The sequence below is a fragment of the Lichenostomus cassidix genome, chromosome 6, assembly GCF_008360975.1.
Source record: "Lichenostomus cassidix isolate B80296 chromosome 6, HeHo_3.0, whole genome shotgun sequence".
Classification (NCBI taxonomy): Eukaryota; Metazoa; Chordata; class Aves; order Passeriformes; family Meliphagidae; genus Lichenostomus; species Lichenostomus cassidix.
Window position 1 is genome coordinate 2,253,860 of NC_139487.1, and position 18,889 is coordinate 2,272,748.

General features: G+C 42.5%; 1 protein-coding gene across 4 annotated transcripts in view; it reads right to left on the reverse strand.

Moving 5' to 3' along the window:
* The window catches only part of DOCK1 (dedicator of cytokinesis 1), a 251,333-nt gene that overhangs the window by 33,393 nt on the left and 199,051 nt on the right, over positions 1–18,889 (reverse strand). For 2 of the 4 annotated variants that reach the window (XM_085064608.1, XM_085064606.1), the window contains exons 38-44: positions 16,389–16,508; positions 7,443–7,535; positions 4,984–5,088; positions 2,987–3,128; positions 2,708–2,786; positions 2,293–2,377; positions 1,431–1,517 (exon numbers count right to left, since the gene is read on the reverse strand). In XM_085064608.1, coding sequence (XP_084920734.1) covers positions 1,431–1,517; positions 2,293–2,377; positions 2,708–2,786; positions 2,987–3,128; positions 4,984–5,088; positions 7,443–7,535; positions 16,389–16,508 — 711 coding nt within the window. The remainder of the gene's footprint in view (positions 1–1,430; positions 1,518–2,292; positions 2,378–2,707; positions 2,787–2,986; positions 3,129–4,983; positions 5,089–7,442; positions 7,536–16,388; positions 16,509–18,889) is intronic. The other 2 variants (XM_085064609.1, XM_085064607.1) reach the window with 1 other exon arrangement.

Here is an 18,889-nt window from a genome sequence, read left to right on the forward strand (position 1 = left end):
TACTCTGCTCTCTCAGCACCGATTTGATGTGATCTCACCTCTCCCCTGAACGATATTCCAGCTCCATCAATAAAATATGAAACATGCAAAGCTGCTTGAGTATCCTCGTGCTTAGCAAGAGATCAATAATATCTGTATCCATAATCACAATTTAGCATTACAGGGATGGAAACCCTGTGATCCTCCTCGCAGCATTTTAGCTGACAGGGATCTTGAGGAAAGTCAATACCCATTTTGTAGGAACTGTGCCAGAGGAGGTCAGGAGTTATCTGTAGCACTCTTCCCACATGTTATTAAGTTCCATTCTGGTATCATTTCTCAGCTATGCAACTCCTATAATCCTTGCTCCCAACAGGCTGACAGGGAGCACTCTCCCAGGATTTATGCCCATTTTGATGCCAGGCAGAGCATCAGGGATGTACACAAAGAGCCTGTCAGGCTCTGCTCTCTGCTCATCAGGACTGCCATCAGCTCTGCCAGCCTTTACAAACAGCACTTCTTGCAATCATGAAGATAAATACAATCTTCTCCATCAGGATTATATTGAAACTACAAAATTCATTAAAAATTCAATGTGTTTTATTCAGCTGCCTATTACTGTCACACATCACATTCATATTCTGTTACTATAGATACCACAGTAATTTTCTGCATTACTTCTGTTCATCCAAATACAACTGTCCAACATAACCTCAATGGAGCAATGAAAAAGGTTTTAATTAATCATATGCAAATTGTTCTTTTCCTTTAAAAATAAGCCTCACAAGAGAGATTTAAAAAACGCAGTAACAATGTTTTTATTGCTACTTAAAAATTACAGCTGCATAAGAATAATTTAATCTTAAAGGCGTTTAATGGATATGTCTTATCTAAACAGTCTAAATGGTTGAACAGAGAAATGAGTAATTTGGAGTTACTCTGTGAGGTTGCTGAGGGTATATTTAGCTAAATATGGGGAAGAAACAAAAACAACCTTTAATCACAAGTGGTGAGAAATGCAGACACATACAATGCATTTGATTATTGGGGTATTTTGAATAAATGAGAATCAAATATTTTGATTTGTCCTCAGTCCTCTTTTATAAAATCCAGACCAGATTCAGTGGGATGGAGCAGGGTTCCCCTACACCACCCAAAAGCACAGAGGGCTGTCCTGGCCCACCTCCTGGGAGACACAAATACTTTATAAAAGCACACAAAGCACTCGATCAGCCCTTTCCTTGGAGGGCTAACTGCACTCCCTTCCCTTGGGAATGGGAAAGCATTGCCTGAGTCACCCTCAGCCAACAACCAGCACCCTCAGCAAGGTCAAATCCCATGGATTCCTTGTTCCCAGAACTCACCACAGTCACTGAGACACAGAAATGCTCCCTGGCTGTACAAAACCCCCATTTTTTAACACAATCTCAGTAAAGCCAAAGCAATCTTACCATGAAAACAGATTTGACTTCAAACCACCTCAGGATGCCTGGCAATTTGTAGGCTGTCACGTAGATGGTTCTCTCAATCCACATGTTCTGCAAAGGGAACACAAGTGTCACCTTACCAAGGGACAGCTTTGATCCTGAGCAAAGTCCTCAAACATCTTCACCAGGACAAGGGACCAAGGAAACAGATGTTATAAAGCCAGGGGGGAATTCCAGGGGGAAAAGATCCACTGGGTTTACTGGACTGCAATTTTTCATGGAATCCCAGACTAGTCTGGATTGGAAAGGACCTTAAATCCCATCCCATTCCACCCCAGCCACGGCAGGGACACCTTCCACTGTCCCAGGCTGCTCCAAGCCCCAAAGTCCAGCCTGGCCTTGGACACTGCCAAGGATCCAGGGGCACCACAGCTTCTCTGGGCACCCTGTGCCAGGGCCTCACCACCCTCACAGGGAAGGAATTTTATTGATAATTAGGTGCTCCACCAAAAATGGTTTAGTAAAAAATTTAAAAAAAAGAAGCAAAAGGTATTAGTGAAATAAGACTTTCAGATGGCTGACTGGAATCTTCAAGGCAAGACAAGTTTTGGCAAGAGACATCTGTTGTTTCAGGTGTAACAGTTTAAAAGCCTTTCTCAGAAGAGCTGTTTTTACAAAATAAATACAGCTTTGCCCATTTTTTTTTCCTATTGGTATAAACCAGAACATGATAAATTGGCTTAATTAACTTCCTATGAAAAATAATCACTTTAAACCTAGAATTTATTTCACAACAACCAAAAGATAATGAATGGCTCAGATTCTCAAAATAGAGGGGGATAAATAAGCAAACCCAACGTGGTCCATTTTCTTTATAATTTCTTACTGCAAACTCGTTGTCTGGGTTTTTCTCTCCTTTCCGAACAGGGCGTGAATACTCAAAGCGTTGGACTTCATTCACCCTGTAGAAACTGAAAAAAGGGAAAAAAAATCATGGAATCACAGCATGGATTGGGTTGGAAGTGACCTCAAGGATCATGCAGTTGCAAGCCCCAAAAGCACAACGAAAATCCAACACTGTCTGGTTAGGAATTGCTATTAAATTTGAATATTACAGGAAGTTTATGAACAAATATGGGATTAGTGTTTTCCAGTGGGTTGGATGGAATCTTTGCCAGTATTAAGAACCACCATTAAATGCCCTAAATTCCATCCCTCCTTGCCTGTGCACAGATTCATCACACAACAATAATGGGATACAAAGGGGACTGAGAAACCTACAAAACTCCACCTAAACTCACCTCACGATTTGCTCCGACACCGGCCTGTGAAATTTCGCGGGTAAATCCAGCTTGGGCTTCACAGTGAAGCACTGAATATCTGAATTTCAGGGGTTAAGAAGCGAAAAGGGAATTCCAATCACACAGAACAAACAGCTCAACAGCAACACACGAAAAACCAGACAGAACAAAATCGGTGAGTTACACCCATGAGTGCAACACGTTGGCCATAAACCCTCGAGCTGAGCTGCTGCTTGTACTGGTTGTACTGGTTGTACTGGGTGTAGAAGCCAAGGATACACTGGCCAGAGGAGGTTTTGATGTCATCTCCCGGGGGTGACGTTGTCTTCATCTTCTCGGCGTTGGGGAATTGCGTCAGCAGCCGCGCCTCGAAGTCCTCGCGGCGCTCGTACTCCTTGCCGCGGTAAATGAACACCTTGTTCTGCCAACAGAGCAACCCACAGGGATGAAACCAGTGCTCCCAGTATGGAACTGGGGCTCAGGAGGGCTGGCAGCAATGGAAAGGGTTTCACACTCCTCACGCTGTGGTATAATCGATAGTTTACTAATATTTTCTGCACATTTTCTCACCTCCAGTTCAGTGCTGGGATCATTAAGCACTGAACCTTTAAACATTACCTGAAACATTTACCTGAAACATTTACCTTTAGGTATTTGTATAAACCACACTAAAATCACCTCAATACATGATTTCAAGGGTCTGTAACAGCGGCGGCCATTGAAAATTTATTAAGTCAAATTATTACCAAATCCAAGATGTCTCCTCCACCTTCCACAGCTAATGATGGAATGGAGGTCAATAAACAAACTGAATTGTTTAGTTTCATACATAATTTAATTAAATTTCATACATAGACACTTCTTCATAGGCACTTAGGTGAGCAAATAAGAGTAGCAGAGAAAAACAGAAACATAAAACAATGCAGATCTGAGAAGAAATATCCAAGAATATTGACTCTTATAAAAAAAACTTCACATTAATCTGTTAGATTTTTGCCATTGCAAACTTTAAACTTTTAAAAAGTATATTGTATTTGTAACTATTGGTTTCTTCTTTGCCAATAAAGAAATGAAGATATATTTTCTACAGTCCATTTATATGCTGAGCTCATTAAATTCTAAAGGAAAATGTAAAAGACAACTTGCATATTTTTAACTGATCAAACATATTAAAGCAAGTTTGGATAAAATTTGCATCTGAATATGCTTAACCTCATTACTCATCTCCAAATGAATACTTGGTGAAAAAATTATAGAGCACTTACTAAAAAAGAGTGTTTTGACTGGGGTAGGAACCTGGAGTAGCTCACATTTGCCCAGTTGGGTTTAATTCTGCAATGGTGCCTTTTGAAATGCTCAGCAGAGGAAAGAAACCTCTCTATTTGGGGGGAAAAAAGGTAATAATGAATGGCTAAGAAGCCTCTATATAACTTTAATTTATGTATATAGATTTGAAATTCACAGGGAATATTGGAATAAAAAAAAAGCTTGTGTTGAGGATTTTCTCAATCAGCAAAGAACTTCACAGCCTGGTTTTCAGAGGGGAGTTAGATGGGATATTGGGAAGGAATTCATTCCTGAGGGTGGGGAGGCTCTGGCACAGAGTGCCCAGGGAAGTTAACAATAATTATTGGGTTATTTCCACGTCACCAACTAAGTGCCAGACAATCATAATACAGATGCAATTCAGACATGTTATAGCCTCACTATTCAACTCATAAAAATCCTAATATCAGTGAAAAAACTCCCTAAAATGTCAGTGAAGCTATGATCCTGGCACCAACCAAGTGACACATCTTAAACTGCCACATGCCACAGGCAAATCAATGATAAAAGATTGATATTAAAGATGTCACACACACCTTTGACAGTCAACCTCATTTTAGTGACAATGCAGAAAGGACACACCTGAAAACATGGTCACATAAAAAAGGCTTTTCTACCATGCCCATATATATATACTATATATATATATATAAATATATATTAAGCTGTCAGGCAAAAATGTCACCATTTCAGATGGTTATGACCCTGAGTGATGGATTGGCTCATTTATCTTCATTTCTCATCATACCCTGAAGACATAGAAACTACTGGATGTGTTTGAATAGAAAGTTTTTCTACTAAAATCAACTATTCCATCTTAGAAACTGGAAAGGAAAAATCACTGTTTGTTCTATAGACCTAAAAACCACTTGTCAGTGTCAGACAGATTTCTCCAAGCCAAGAGAAATTTCCAGAGCAACAAACCTCTGTGGAAACAGGTGGACACTTACCCTTATGAAAGTTGGGAATCCCTGGCCGTAGTATCCAACAGCAAAATAGTCTGGCTTTGGTCTTATCACTTTCACAATGTTTTCATAGAACTGGGCTTGTTTTCTCTGCAAAAGTAACAGAGGGATTTTAATCACCTGAACTTTAAGAGGATTCATTATATCTAAGATCTTCTGTGTGCATCTCTAAATTAAAGATGTTTCATTCCCCTTTTTCTCCTCACCTTTCTATCAAACACATGGCAATACCTGGAAATATCAGACTCCATAGTCATTATTTTTACACTCATCTTGGTGGATCTGACTGTTCCCTAAGGAGTATCTCACTTTTGATGAACCTCATCATGGTGAAACTCACTGTTCCATAACCAACATCTCCATTTTGATGAACCTCATCTTGGTGAACGTCATTATTCCATAACCAACATCTCCATTTTGATGAACCTCATCTTGGTGAACTTCATAATTCCATAACTAATATTTCAATTCTGACGAACCTCATCTTGGTGAACCTCCCTGCTCCACATCCAACATTCCACTTGCAATGATGATCAGGAATTTGCAAGGTAATCTAAATTCCCAGTTGCACAACTTGCAATGCTGAAACACCAGAAGGATGAAGCCACACACAGCTCATCCCAGTGGTGCTGAATTGTCAGTTTTGGGCTGTTACATCTCATTACATTTTTCTACTACTTCTCTTCCATATTTACAACCACGAATTTGCATATGGAAAGCAGGCAGTTGAGAACTGCAGGAAAATGTAAATTTTGGAATAAATCCACGCGTGTCAGACGCCATCTGCTTTCGACGCCGAATTCTTCTTTATCTCTAATGATGAAATAATAGCAAATGAGCAGCTTCAGAAGATCTGTTCATTAACTTATTTTTAGTCTATTATTTCTGCAAAGAGAATGACTTTTGAGCTGGGGGGAGGTTTATTGCTGCTCCCATATGACAGATAACAATAAACGGCACCAAGACTACAAAGACCCAAATCTGCCGAATATTCCTCAGCTCGTCTGGAGCAAAAAACTATTTTGTCACTTGTGAATTGTCTTAGAGGCTAATATTTAATATTGCTTGAAGAAAAGAGACATGAGGGAGAACAGAAAGAACAAAAAACTTGTAAATTTTATGTGTGGAGAAAAAAAAGAGCTGCTCAGCAGCAGCAGCAGTAAGAAAAGCTGATGGGGTATGTGAGACCTGAGTCATATGGGAGTGTGAATTTTGATCTCTGCCTTGTGAGGGAAATGCACGCCAGGACGGATTCTGTGACATCTCATCTCCTGGCTGATGAGTAAAGAGCAGAGAAACTCAATTGTCTGATGTGAGGATTGGAAGTTCTGTGTCTCCCTTTTTAGAAGAAACTCCATGGAAGTGTCCAAGGCCAGGCTGGTCAGGGCTTGGAGTGACCTGGTCTGTGGAAAGTGTCCCTGCCATGGCAAAGTGAGTGACACTGGATGAGCTTTTGGGTCCCTTCCAACCCAAACAACCATTTAATCACTCCGTGCCCACTGCCTACAATGAAAAAAATACAAATTCCAACTTCTCCTCCATAAAGGATACAGTAGGGTAATTAAAGAGTGGCTGCCTCTGTGACAAACCCATTCATGTTCCCATGTGCAAGCAAATGGAAATGGGAAATTAAAACTCAGAGAGTTGTCACCCCCCAGTGAATAATCCCATCTGACACATGACAATCATTTCTAGCTGAGGAACAATCTCTACCCAATTCCTTTTATACTGAAATGAAGAATAGTCTCTCCTCATCCCACCAGGAGGGAGCTGGGGCTGTGCAGAGCTGAGTTCAATGCCATAGAAATACTCAGCTCAGACACACTGGGATAAAGAAAACAGATAAACAATTCTAAGAAATTCAGGAAAATGTACTCCGAGTGCAAAGGTAAAATGCACCAAAAACCTGCAAGTTGAGAATTTTCGAACCCAAACTGGAATCACATCCCAACTCCTGTGGAAATGGTTGGGACCTGAGCAGACAGCTGCCATTTATCTCTTTGGAAGGGAAAGGAAGGGAAAAACAGTGCAGGAATAATGAATGGGTAACGTCAGGGCAAAAATAACTGACTGTAGACATGAATGCTTGGGGATTATTCATACCTAAAAAAAGAAATGCGAATATGGAAAGACACTTGAGAAAGAATGGGGATTTTTTTTTTTGTGTTCCCATTTATATTTAAATTCAAAATTTCCTTTTATACCCCAAATAAATCAGCTTAACGTTACCGAGATGTTTTTCTTTCAGCTAAGAAAAAAAAAAAAGTGTTTTTCAGGCATTCCAGTGGTAGCCAATTAATTGTCACTGGTCCAACAAAGCCAATATGGGTATGTGTCTTCACATTTTACTGTCATCACTCTAGTATTTTTGATTTAATTTTACAAGCTTAGAAATTCAACTCTGAAATAAATTATTGCAGTGTCTATGTCATTAAAAAACCTACCAGCAGTTCACTGAGTTGTTCATAATCAAACATTTCATTTTCATACTGTTCTGCAAGTTCTTTACCCAAGGCAATGGCCTCTTCCCACATCTGCTGGAAAAAAAATCACAAAACAACAACAAAGAAGCTGAAATACATACCTTGGTTAAACATCAACATTAGAATCAAATCAGTCTGAATGAAGCAACCAAATGCATTGTGTCACATGCCTGAAAACACTGAGCATCTGACGTGCCAGAGAGCTGAGCTGGGGTTAGAACTGTCTCTGTTAATGGAATCATGGAATTGTTTAGGCTGGAAAAGCCCTCCAAGTTCACTGAGTTCAACCATCCCCAGCACTGCCAAGGCCACCACTGACCCATGTCCCCAAGTGCCACATCCACATGGATTTTAAATCCCTCAAGGGATGGGGACTCCACCACTGCCTGGGCAGCTGTGCCAGGGCTGGAAAACCCTTTCCATCAAGGAATTGTCCCCAATATCCCAATCTAAACCTCCCCTGGCCCAGCCTGAGGCTGCTCCCTCTCCTCCTGTCCCTGTTCCCTGGAGCACAGCCTGACCCCCGGCTGTCCCCTCCTGGCAGCAGCTGTGCAGAGCCACAAGGTCCCCCTGATCCCCTTTGCTCCAGGCTGAGCTCCTTTCCAGCTCCCTCAGCCTCTCCTGGTGCTCCAGATCCTTCCCTGGACACTCTCCAGCCCCTCCATGACTTTTTAATCATTGAGGAACCCAAAACTTAACCTGGGGTGACAATCCCTGCCTGGTCCTGCTGTCACAGTCATTTCAACACAACCCAGGAGCTGTTGGTGCCATTAGCCTTCTTGGCCTGATGGCACTCAAGGTGATCTGCTCCACGACTCTCCCTGGCACAGGATGCAGATTTACTGGATGCAAATCAAGTCAAATGATCAAATGGCTTCAGAAGTAAAATGATTCCTGACAGCCCATCCAGTAATGTGTAAACACAGCCTGTCCACAAAGAAACTCAGGATCTAAGGCTTGGGAGCAAGGCTGGTGATTGATTATATTTCATAATCACCTCTCTCTCCCTCTAATATCTATAATCTATATTAGACAGGACAGGCAATTTGCAGATATTGCTTTGAACAAATACTCATTATATTTCCATTGGCTCTTCTTCCTCTCGTTCCTCAACCATGAAATTCAGCAGCCGTCTCAAGTGACCCAAAGAAATTTAACAATATCCTTCAGCTCTTCAGAAGGCAACAATCTTAATGAGGAGCAGCAAGAATGGTTTTAAATGTGCATTTTTCATTTGTTTTTTCTACTCCAAAGATAAAGAACCACTCCAACCCCAAAATATGCTTAAATTAGCACACCAGGCTATCTAAGATCAAACTTGATGATCTGCCTCTGCTGCCGAAATTTGGCTGGCATTGCTGACCTCACTTTGTTATAAAAATGAGATTAAGAATGAGTTAGAAATGCAGATTGTATTAGCCTTCATCTTAAATTTAAATTCTCTGTCCACACCACCTCATGCTGCTCTCAGCATCAGCCCCACGTTTGCTGCCCTGGTGGAATCCTGAGGGGGATGCAGAGCAGGTGGATGAAGAGGGCTGAAGGGAAAGGCTGAACACACAATTCCTCATTTGTCCCCCAAAAACATCCACCTTTGGGAATGAGGAGCTGCAGATGAATCACTCCAATTTCCAAAGATGGTGGGAGGTGGATGCTGGGGAGAGAAGAGGAAATGTGACCTGGGGAAACTTTCACAACAGCTGATCCCTGCATCCATTCCCTAAAAGTCCCCTAATCCCATCTGCTTTACAGCCCAGTGCAAACAAGAGATATTTTACACCCCAAAAACCAGAAGCCCCCCAAACCACACAAATGAAATCCCACCACTCAGCCCCAAAATCAATGTCAGGGAAATTCCATTTGTCTTTTGATCTGCAAGCTGAAATCACATTTCCTAGCACACATGGAAAACTCGGAAAAAATCAGACTTTTAGGAAAATTCCTGGTTCTAGATGTCGATTTAAAAAATAAGAATAAAATATCAAGGATGAATCCTCAGCAAGTCTTGATGTGGGACGTGCCAATGTCACAAAAAGCAAGATGGGTGCCACTGGTTTGCTCTCCATCCCTGCTCCTCTTCGGAAACAAGGAGCCAATTTTGAAGTGGAAGGATGGACTGAATGATTGTCCTGGCAAACTGAGAGGGAATGGCTGGAAAGCAGCAGCCTGGAGAGGCAGGGAGATGCTGATGGGAGAGGAGATGAGCATCTGCAGAGGAAAAACAGTTATGGGAGATCACAGACAGAAGGGAGAGATTTTTCTTCCCTTGAAGTAAAGACAAAATATTTGCTAAAAACTGCACTGTGGGGCTGAGCAAGGGGACAGGAGCTCCTGAGTCCTACAAAAACCAAACAGGCTGATGTCTGGGCAAAGTGGTGACCTCATTTAAGACAAAAAGGCAATGAATGCTCACCAGGAGCAGAACTTGGCTCTTCATTAACCTTTCCCTGCAGCTCTGCATGGTGTTCAACCCCTCCTCCTGATTTTCCTTATTTCTCCAACAAGGTTCAGAATGTTATTTATCTAGGGAAGAGCACTGGAATGAGCATGAGTTGCCTCATGTTTGTGAAGTGCCTTGAAGGTGAAAACCGCATCAGAAGGACTAATTACAATCACGGTAATGAGGGATCACGTCTGCAGGAAATTACAAGGCAGCCTGAACGCTCTGCGACGCAATTTTTGCAAATGGAAGGATCTGAATGTTTTTATCCATATTATGGATCTAATCTAGCATGATGATACAGAGCATGTTCTTATTTCTAAACAAAAATTAACATGAATTTAGGAGTAAAGGCAGAGCTGCAGAGAAGGGAGGACGTTTTCACATACCAAGTTGAGTTAATTTTGACTCAGAAGGGCAATACAGCACCAATTTATAGGAACTGAACTAATATTCAGGTGTTCGGTAAGTCAGCAAGTGAAAGCTTTCAAAATCACTTAACCTTTCCTCATTTTGAGTGCCATTCTCTTTTGAACTTCAGTCATCCAGAACTTCTGCATTTTTCATTTCAAAGACAACGGTGTGACCATCATTCCACTTATCCTGGTTCCTTGTTTGTGTACTCCAGATTTAACCACTCCCTCTCCAAAATGAGACTGGAAACAAATGGAAGCCTAAATCATTTTTGATTTGTATCAACACTGTAAACAAACTCCCTTGGTTCTTCCCACTGACTCCTGGATAAGCACAGATGTGTTCCCAAACCGTGGCTGGGAATGCAAAGCACCAGCTTAAGGTGGGTAGATTTAGATGGGATTTTGGGAAGGAATTGCTCCCTGTGAGGATGGGGAGGCCCTGGGTTGGAATTCCCAGAGCTGTGGTGCCCCTGGATCCCTGTCAGTGTCCAAGGCCAGGCAGGAGCAGCCTGGGATAGCTGACAGATGCCCTTCTGGGACATCTAAAGGTCCTTCCCAACCCAAACCATGCAGTGATTCTAAAAGCAGACAAACACTGCCTGCACATCCATGCCTACAGTAGCACAGCACTGCCAGTGATTAAATAACAACTTTAGCAGAATTAAATCTCCTTTGATTTTTTTTTCACCTTCCCACCCTTGTCTGTCGACACCACAAACACAGCAGAGCAGAGGCTGTTTCCACTGCACCTCCTCTAGCCTGAGCAAAGCCTTTAGATGCTACTGAACATTAATATTAATAATGGATTCTGTAAATGTTCCAGAGCCTGAAAAATGAATCCTCAAATTAAATGTGATCCAGATTTAGTTCATGTACAACACACACCCAGTAATCACATAATCCTTGTGCTCTTCCTAGTAAGGAAGTGGAGACGAACAGGAGAAAGCCAGACTATGGAATCCCAGAATCCCAGAATGGTTTGGGTTGGAAAGGACCTTAAAGCCCATCCAGTGCCACCCCTGCCATGGCAGGGACACCTTCCACTGTCCCAGGCTGCTCCAAGCCCTGTCCAACCTGGCCTTGGACACTGCCGGGGATCCAGGGGCACCACAGCTTCTCTGGGAATTCCATCCCATCCCTCCCCACCCTCACAGCCAGGAATTTCTTCCCAATATCCCATCTAAATCTACCCCCTTTCACCCTAAAGCCATTCCCTGTGTCCTGTCTCTCCATGCCTTGTCCCTCTCTAGTTCTCCTAGAGGTCCTTTAGGCACTGGAAGAGTCTTTAAGGTCTCCCTAGAGTCTTCTCCAAAAATCCCGAATTTCTCAGCGGAGCGGCTTCAGATATTAAGTACATTTGTTTCTGAACTAAATTACTGGTGTTCCTTTAAAATTCCTTTAAAAGTCAGTTTACAGGTAATCCTGCTGACATTTTATCACATTATATTTACTGGAACACTTTCAGGTGCTTTTTCTACTGAACTGCAAATCCATGATATAAAAGGGATAAAAGGGGAAAAGATTCTCTCCAGTTTTGCCAGCCTCTAACTTGGTCCCTCTCCAGACAAGAGCTCTGTCTTAAGGAAAAGCATCTCGTTTTTGTTTCTAGTGCCCCTTAAAAACCTCCCTCTCCTCCAACATCTCTGGAAATCCCAACTGTGTGGTTTAATCCTTCAAAGGAACAGCGAGAAGTTGGATCACAGAACTCAATTTTGCCAGTGGCAAGAGCCCTGAACTCCAGAGCTCCACGAGTCCACAGAACCACTGAGGCTGGGAAAGATTTGTTAGATCATCAACCATCAGATTGTTCATCACTAAACTCTGTCCTCAAGTGCCACATCCACAGGTTTTTGGAGCACTCCCAGGGATGATGACCCCACACTGCCCTGGGCAGTTTGTCCCTCTGCTTGACAACCTTTTCCAAGAAGGAATTTTCCCTAAACCTCCCCTGGTGCAACTCAAGGCCATTCCCTGAACTCCTTGCCTCTCCCCTAGTGCATCTCCATACCTCCAACAGCACAGAAAACCAACCCTAAACTGGTGATTTTTCCAACATTCTCAGAGAAACAGGAACTGTGTGTCTCCAACCCCCTGCACAACCCTCTGAAACATTCAGCTGTTTACTCCACAGCCAATTTATTCAGGTGAGGACAGCCCAGCATCCTGAGAAATTGAAATCTATATTCCTGAAGGTCAATAACTCCCAATCTGCTGCCTCGCAGATTTCCTGCCTTGGAAACTTTCCCAGCTCTGCCCAGGACATGGCAAGTCTTCTGGAGAAATGAGTCCTACAGGGAGTTACTACACAGGATCTGTATGAGCTACAACTCATTAATGGGAGAAACAATTTATCTGGAGAGGATACCAGGCAGAGAGGCTGCTGGTATGGAAGGAAAAAGCTTCTTTTACACTCAAGGTGTAAGAAAAATGTGCAGAGCCTGAATTTAGTTGTGTAGGCATGAGTTGCACATTGTTATGGGGAAGAATTTGGAGATGGGAGAGATTTTTTTTTTTTTTAGGGAAAACCCAGTGATTTGATTTACTTTTCAAGCTGGATTTGCTTGTTGGCCAGAAAGAGCTACATCCAATTTAGGTTTTGAGGTTAATAGCAGCAAAGGAGGATCTCAGGGTATTTCTGAGCTCCTGCAGAGTTAATGGGCAGGAGCAGGGAAATAGCTGGGATAAGAATATTATGGTGCCATATTCTGACTTGTGAGGGATTTCCTAAGCTGGTTAAATCTCAGATAGTGTTAATTAACCAACATGAAGGCTTAATACTTTAAATAAAAACCCTACAACTCAGCATTTCTCTATTGGTAGTCCTGCATTCAAGATGCAGCCAGGATGGAAAGCCTTTAAAAAATAACTGTATTTATCTGGAACACAGTCAGACTCTGTATCCTCCCTCCCCCAAGACTCTCTGTCCTTCCCAGCTCTCAGGACAGACTCTGGGGCTGAGTTGGCCAAGAGCCTCACACAGATTTTTGGCAGACAGGTGAATTTCACCACTCTCTTGTTAGATGGAAGAAAAAGCCATTTGATGTCATCCCATGAGCCAGAAAAAAGGCCTTTTAAGCCAAAGCATGGCATTTACTGTGTTATTTCAGATATTTTCTGTTCTGTGGCTGCGGCAAAGCAGTAAAAGCTTTTTTTTTTCTTTTCAGAGGAGGAGGGGAGAAAGGAGGAGCAGAAATAAATGAGCACTGTTGCATTTATTTACTTTTTTCTCCTTGGGACCAACACTTCCAATTTATGGAGGAGCAGAGGAAAACCTGTCCTGATTTATGGCAGCAGCAGCAGCAGCAAACCTGAGCTTGTCACTCTTCCCACATTTCACAGGAATAGGAATTCTGTTGCTTCCCTTGTGCCTCCAGAGATCACACCAACCTGGTTCAAAAGAACACTTTCCCTTTGCCAACATGCACTCTTTGGCTTCAGTTTATCAGCACTGACTTCCATCAGCTGCTTCCACAGGAAAAATGTCACCCTTTCCCTCATCCCTCCACTCCTGTCGCTATTTTCCCTTCTCACCTCGCGATAGTCCAACCCAACAATTTCCAGTAAAGCCCCTGGATTAAGGGCTTTGCTGGAAATCACAAAGCTGCAGGAAAACAGGGAGAGAGCAAACACTTGAGAGCAGCTGAAAGGATGGGTCAGGCTGCTGGCATAAGGCTGAGGATCAAGATTTTAAGGGCAAAAGCCAAGCGAGATGGAGAGGAGACTGAAAAGTGGAGTGCAATGAAGAAGAGGAATCTAGGAGAGAAAAGGATGCCTAAACCAGGGAAATAACTGTTTCCTTTTGGAAAGAAGGAGCTGAGAAAAGGAATGAAGAGCATTACTAATGAGGAATCAAATCCAGAAAGCAGAACAATTGCAAAGTGCAGAAGTTGTAACTCCAAATGTTCCTTCACCACAGGTGAAAGTTGCACTTCAGCTTTGCTTTAAGGACCAGAAGTCAAATATAGGTAAAAAAGCAAACATCTTAAGAATGACAGATGGAAAACAGAAATCAAACTGCATCTTGAACAACAAGTCCCTGGGATACTCGTGGTGAGGGTCAGGATTTTGTTTTCAGCCCACATGAGGTGCCACACTCCTGCCTGCAGAGCAGCCCACACTCCCTTCCATTTAATCACAATTTTCTCAGACACTTCTGGTCCAGAAGTGAGATGTTCACTCCATTCCAGCCTGTGCAGGGAGGATTAAATCTAAATTCACCTCCCCACAAATGCCAGTATTTAAGGGCTAAGGCTCATGGTTTGTCTCCAACAGACAAGTGCACTGTGCACTCCCTTGGGAAATCACTCTGCCAAGAGAAAGGGATAATTTTTGGGAGGCTGAGCTACACCAGCCTTTAAAAAACAAAAAGCTAACATTTTAAACCCTATTTTAGGAAATCCCTCTCCTCCATTGCTTCTACATAATGTTTCTACACCCCACTTTTCCCTCCCTTCTGAAAAGCAAGTGGGATCAATCTGGAGTGAGCTGCCAGGCAGAGACACAGTTGGGTGATTATGGCACAAAAAAGGAGGAATTGGTAGTGCATGAGCTCAGCCTCCCAAAAATGCACAGCAAAGGCTGTTTCAGATTTGTTACTGACCATGAAGAGTTAAAGCAAATTGCACAAGGAATGCAAGAAGTTGATTTAACTTAATGTCAGAAGATCCCAAATGAGAGGATTACCTTCAGTCCACACTGGAAACCTCCACTTGGAGCTTCCTGACATTTGCAAATTCACCTAAGATGAACATTCTCAAGGTATATTGATTTTTTTATTTCCCTTTTCATGGAGTAATATGAAAAATTATCACCAACTTGAGTGACCAGCAAATGGGAGAAGGAATATCTGTGAGCAGAAAAGAGCACTTTGGAAATAAATCATCTCCTCACACACACAAGGAGAGCTCAGACTTGAGTTCTGCAGAGAGCTGGTGCTCAGCAGAACAATTCCCAGTGCCTGGATACCATCAAGGACTAATGGGAAGCCATAAAGACATAAACCAACAAAATAAAAACAGGCAACTTCTGGTTTTCCTTCCAAAAAGGAGTGTAAGATTAGAATGGACTTTTAAATCAGCTGTGACCTTCATTCAAATGAGATTCTCCTTGTTCACTCAGAGAAAGCTTTTTGGGCAGCAGGAACCAATTCTGTCCCCAGGTCACCTCCAGCAGCCCCAGCCCCAAACAGCCACTAGTGCACCACCCTAGAATTCTATTTTTACAATTTTTATCCCAGTCCAGAACTACAACTTTTAGCAACACTCATTAACAACTTATAAATATTGCATTAGTTTATAAAATTTGACTTTTCACGAAGTTTCTATCAAAAAATTATAGTTTCTATCAAAATGGTTCTATGATTTGAATCTAATTTGGTTCTGCTAAAAACTCACTTGGAGAAGATGGGCTGGTTGGGTAATATTCTAATTCTACCCAAAAACACCATTTCTGTTTGCCCTAGAGAGTTTATTTTTAAAATACAAGTTTTCATTCCTCAAATGTTCTGACAAAGAGATTTCTAGTTCTATACTTGAATATTTTTGTGCATGAAATATCCAAACACTGACACATCCACAGGTAATTCCCTTCCCCTCCAACACCAGGGCTCTCCCCACCATGCAACACCAAATGCAAATTCCTTCTGCTTGAAAAGATGCCATTGCAATGAAATATCCTCATCTCAGGATATTTATGATATAAACCAAAGACAGCCAGACCCTGAGGGAATTATTTTTGTGTACATGAGAAAAAAAAAAGGGGAGCTGAAGGATTCCATTAGCTCTTGTAACTGCCAGCAAAAGTCCTCCAAATTACACGCATCACCTTTTTATTTACTCCATGGCATCATATCCCCATATATTTACCCTCAACCCAGCAGTTATAAATTTACCATTGATTCTTTTGGATTTTTTTTTGTAGTATCATTATCTGCAAGTGCTTCCTGAAGGTCACTGGATGCAAACTATGTTTCCTATTAAATTGATAAGTTCGAGAGAAAAGCGATGAAACCCATTTGAAACGCATTTGCACTTTTCTTCTTCCCTTTTTTACCTTGCCCTTGTCAAAGTAATGGATAATTTCTTGATAGAGCTGATCTTTCAGCTGTCCTTGAGTAGCAGCTTGGTATCCATCCCGCTGGGTGAGATGTGCTGCACAGGCTTCTTCTGACCACTAAATCACACACAGAAAAAAATAAAAAAAATAAAAAAAAGGGAAAAGTGAAAGCAAATCCAAAGTGAAAGCAAATCCAAAGTGAAAGCAAATCCAAAGTGAAAGCAAATCCAAAGTTAGGAGTGATGAAGCTCAGTAAAAGAGAGGTTTTATTTAAAGAAGTGCTCCTGCAGCTAAAGCAGCACCAAAGGGTTTTCTCACAGCTGTGCTCTTTGCTTCCTTGGGCACAAGGAGCATCTACTTCATGCTGTAATTGGAGGGTAATTAACATCTATCAGCTGGAAGGAAGCTTCTGGAGGTGGCTTTCTGTCCTCGGTGAGTTTGATGAGAGTGACCTCGGCCTGCTGATGGGGACAACCTGCTGGGGACACCAGGAACACTTCCCTTCATGGGGAGAGGAGCCCTGGAGCCAGGATCAGCAGCACCAAGGGCTGCAGGCTGGGAAATGAGGAGAACTCAAACTCCCTGAGCCTTTGGAGGCAGGGAAAGGACAATTCACTTGATCCAGCTTGTCCAGCAAATGGCTGATGGATGGAGGGAAGGATGTCAATCACAGCATCATGGAATGGTTTGGGCTAGAAGGACCTTAAAGCTCATCCAGTGCCACCCCTGCCATGGCAGGGACACCTTCCTCTGTCCCAGCCTGCTCCAGGCTGGCCTTGGACACTCCCAGGGACACAGGGGTGGCCACAGCTTCTCTGGGCAACTCCCAGATTCATTTCCAAAATTACTGTGACATCATCCAGTTTTACCTCCTATGTATTATTAAATTTCACCCAATCACTTCCTAATTTGGCCAAGAAGTTTGTGTTTGGGTCATGCAAACAACTCTGTCCTAAACTCTGAGTTTCTGAGCAGCAAAACCTCACAGAGCCTGCAGTGTGGTGGCATTTTCTTTAAGCATGCTAAGAGCCACTACCTTCTGTTAGTTTTGAACACCTCAATTTTGGCAAAAAAGGTTGAAAATACAACAAAAAGTCTCTTTTTCCTTGAGTGTGCTTCGTCAGCTTGCAGTAATTTGGCCTTCCTCTCTCCACAGACAGAGCCTTCTTGCAGATTTAAAGGTGAAATTCTCACAGGCTCTCAGTCCTGCCCTCGATGTGATCCCATTAAAATCAGAGTGATGAAATATCTGCCAGTGATGAGTGTCATTGAAAATCCTGTCCTGAGGCTTGACAGAAAAACTCAATTGCTCAGTTACACACCTCACAATATTGCTGCTCCTCAGGCAACACTGAACTCCTCCCTCCACTAACTAAAGACTGCAGGAACTGAGATAGAGATTGATACATTTTTATAATAAAGTAATCACAGCCTATAATGAAATTACACTTACAAACAAACATCCACTCAGAGATGAAAACCTGTGACAAATCCTAGCCTGGCATTTGTTGTCTTCTATCGATTTGCATTAGAAAAATGGGTATTTCTTCCCATGAAGTGATTCCACTGAATCCAAAGTACATTAAGGGAGACTCATCTGCTCTCTGAACACATTCTCTAAGAAAAGCCACAATTGGCTAAACTCTAATTGGAGGTTACAGAAAGTAAACTGTCTAACAAGTGCAAACCATGCCAGGTGAAAGTCTGAGTGACGTTTCATGGCAGGGTTTATTCCAGCTTTTATTCAGAAAACAGCCCCTGTGGAAGGAAATGAATTCTTCATCCTGTCTGAAAGGTTCCTCCATGTGGAAGGAAATGAATTCTTCATCCTGTCTGAAAGGTTCCTCCATGTGGAAGGAAATGAATTCTTCATCCTGTCTGAAAGGTTCCTCCGTGTGCAGTGGGATGAGCCAGCCCTGCTTTATGTCCCTTGTGACAATAAGAGGAACCTTTAGAGTCACAGCCCCAGAGTTTGTCACTGCAGCTCCACCCACGGCTGCAGCAGCCTGTGGGACAGAGGTGTCACAGCTCCTCACGGTGTCACCTCCCTGACACAGCTCCCACTGACAGTGCCATTGCCAAGGAACTGACTGCAGCCTTCCCTAAAAAACCCTGGCTGTGGTGCCCCTGGATCCCTGGCAGTGTCCAAGGCCAGGCTGGAGCAGCCTGGCACAGTGGAAGGTGTCCCTGCCATGGCTGGGTGACACTGGATGAGCTTTAAGGTCCTTCCAACCCAAACCATGCTGTGACCCTGCAGGTTTTGTCCCCAAATCCCTCCTGCTTTTAATAATAAATAAACTACTGGCACAGTGCTTCTGCACTCCAGATGAATCTCACTGCTGTTTTCTTGTGTAATATGCCTCTAATTATTTTAAAATCCAGTAAATACATTTTAGAGTGTCTTAATTTAAATTGCACATGTACTCTCTGCATCGTATTTAGTCTTGTTAAGGCTTGGATGCAGTTTACTCAGCTCTGAGGTACGAATAATTCTCAGT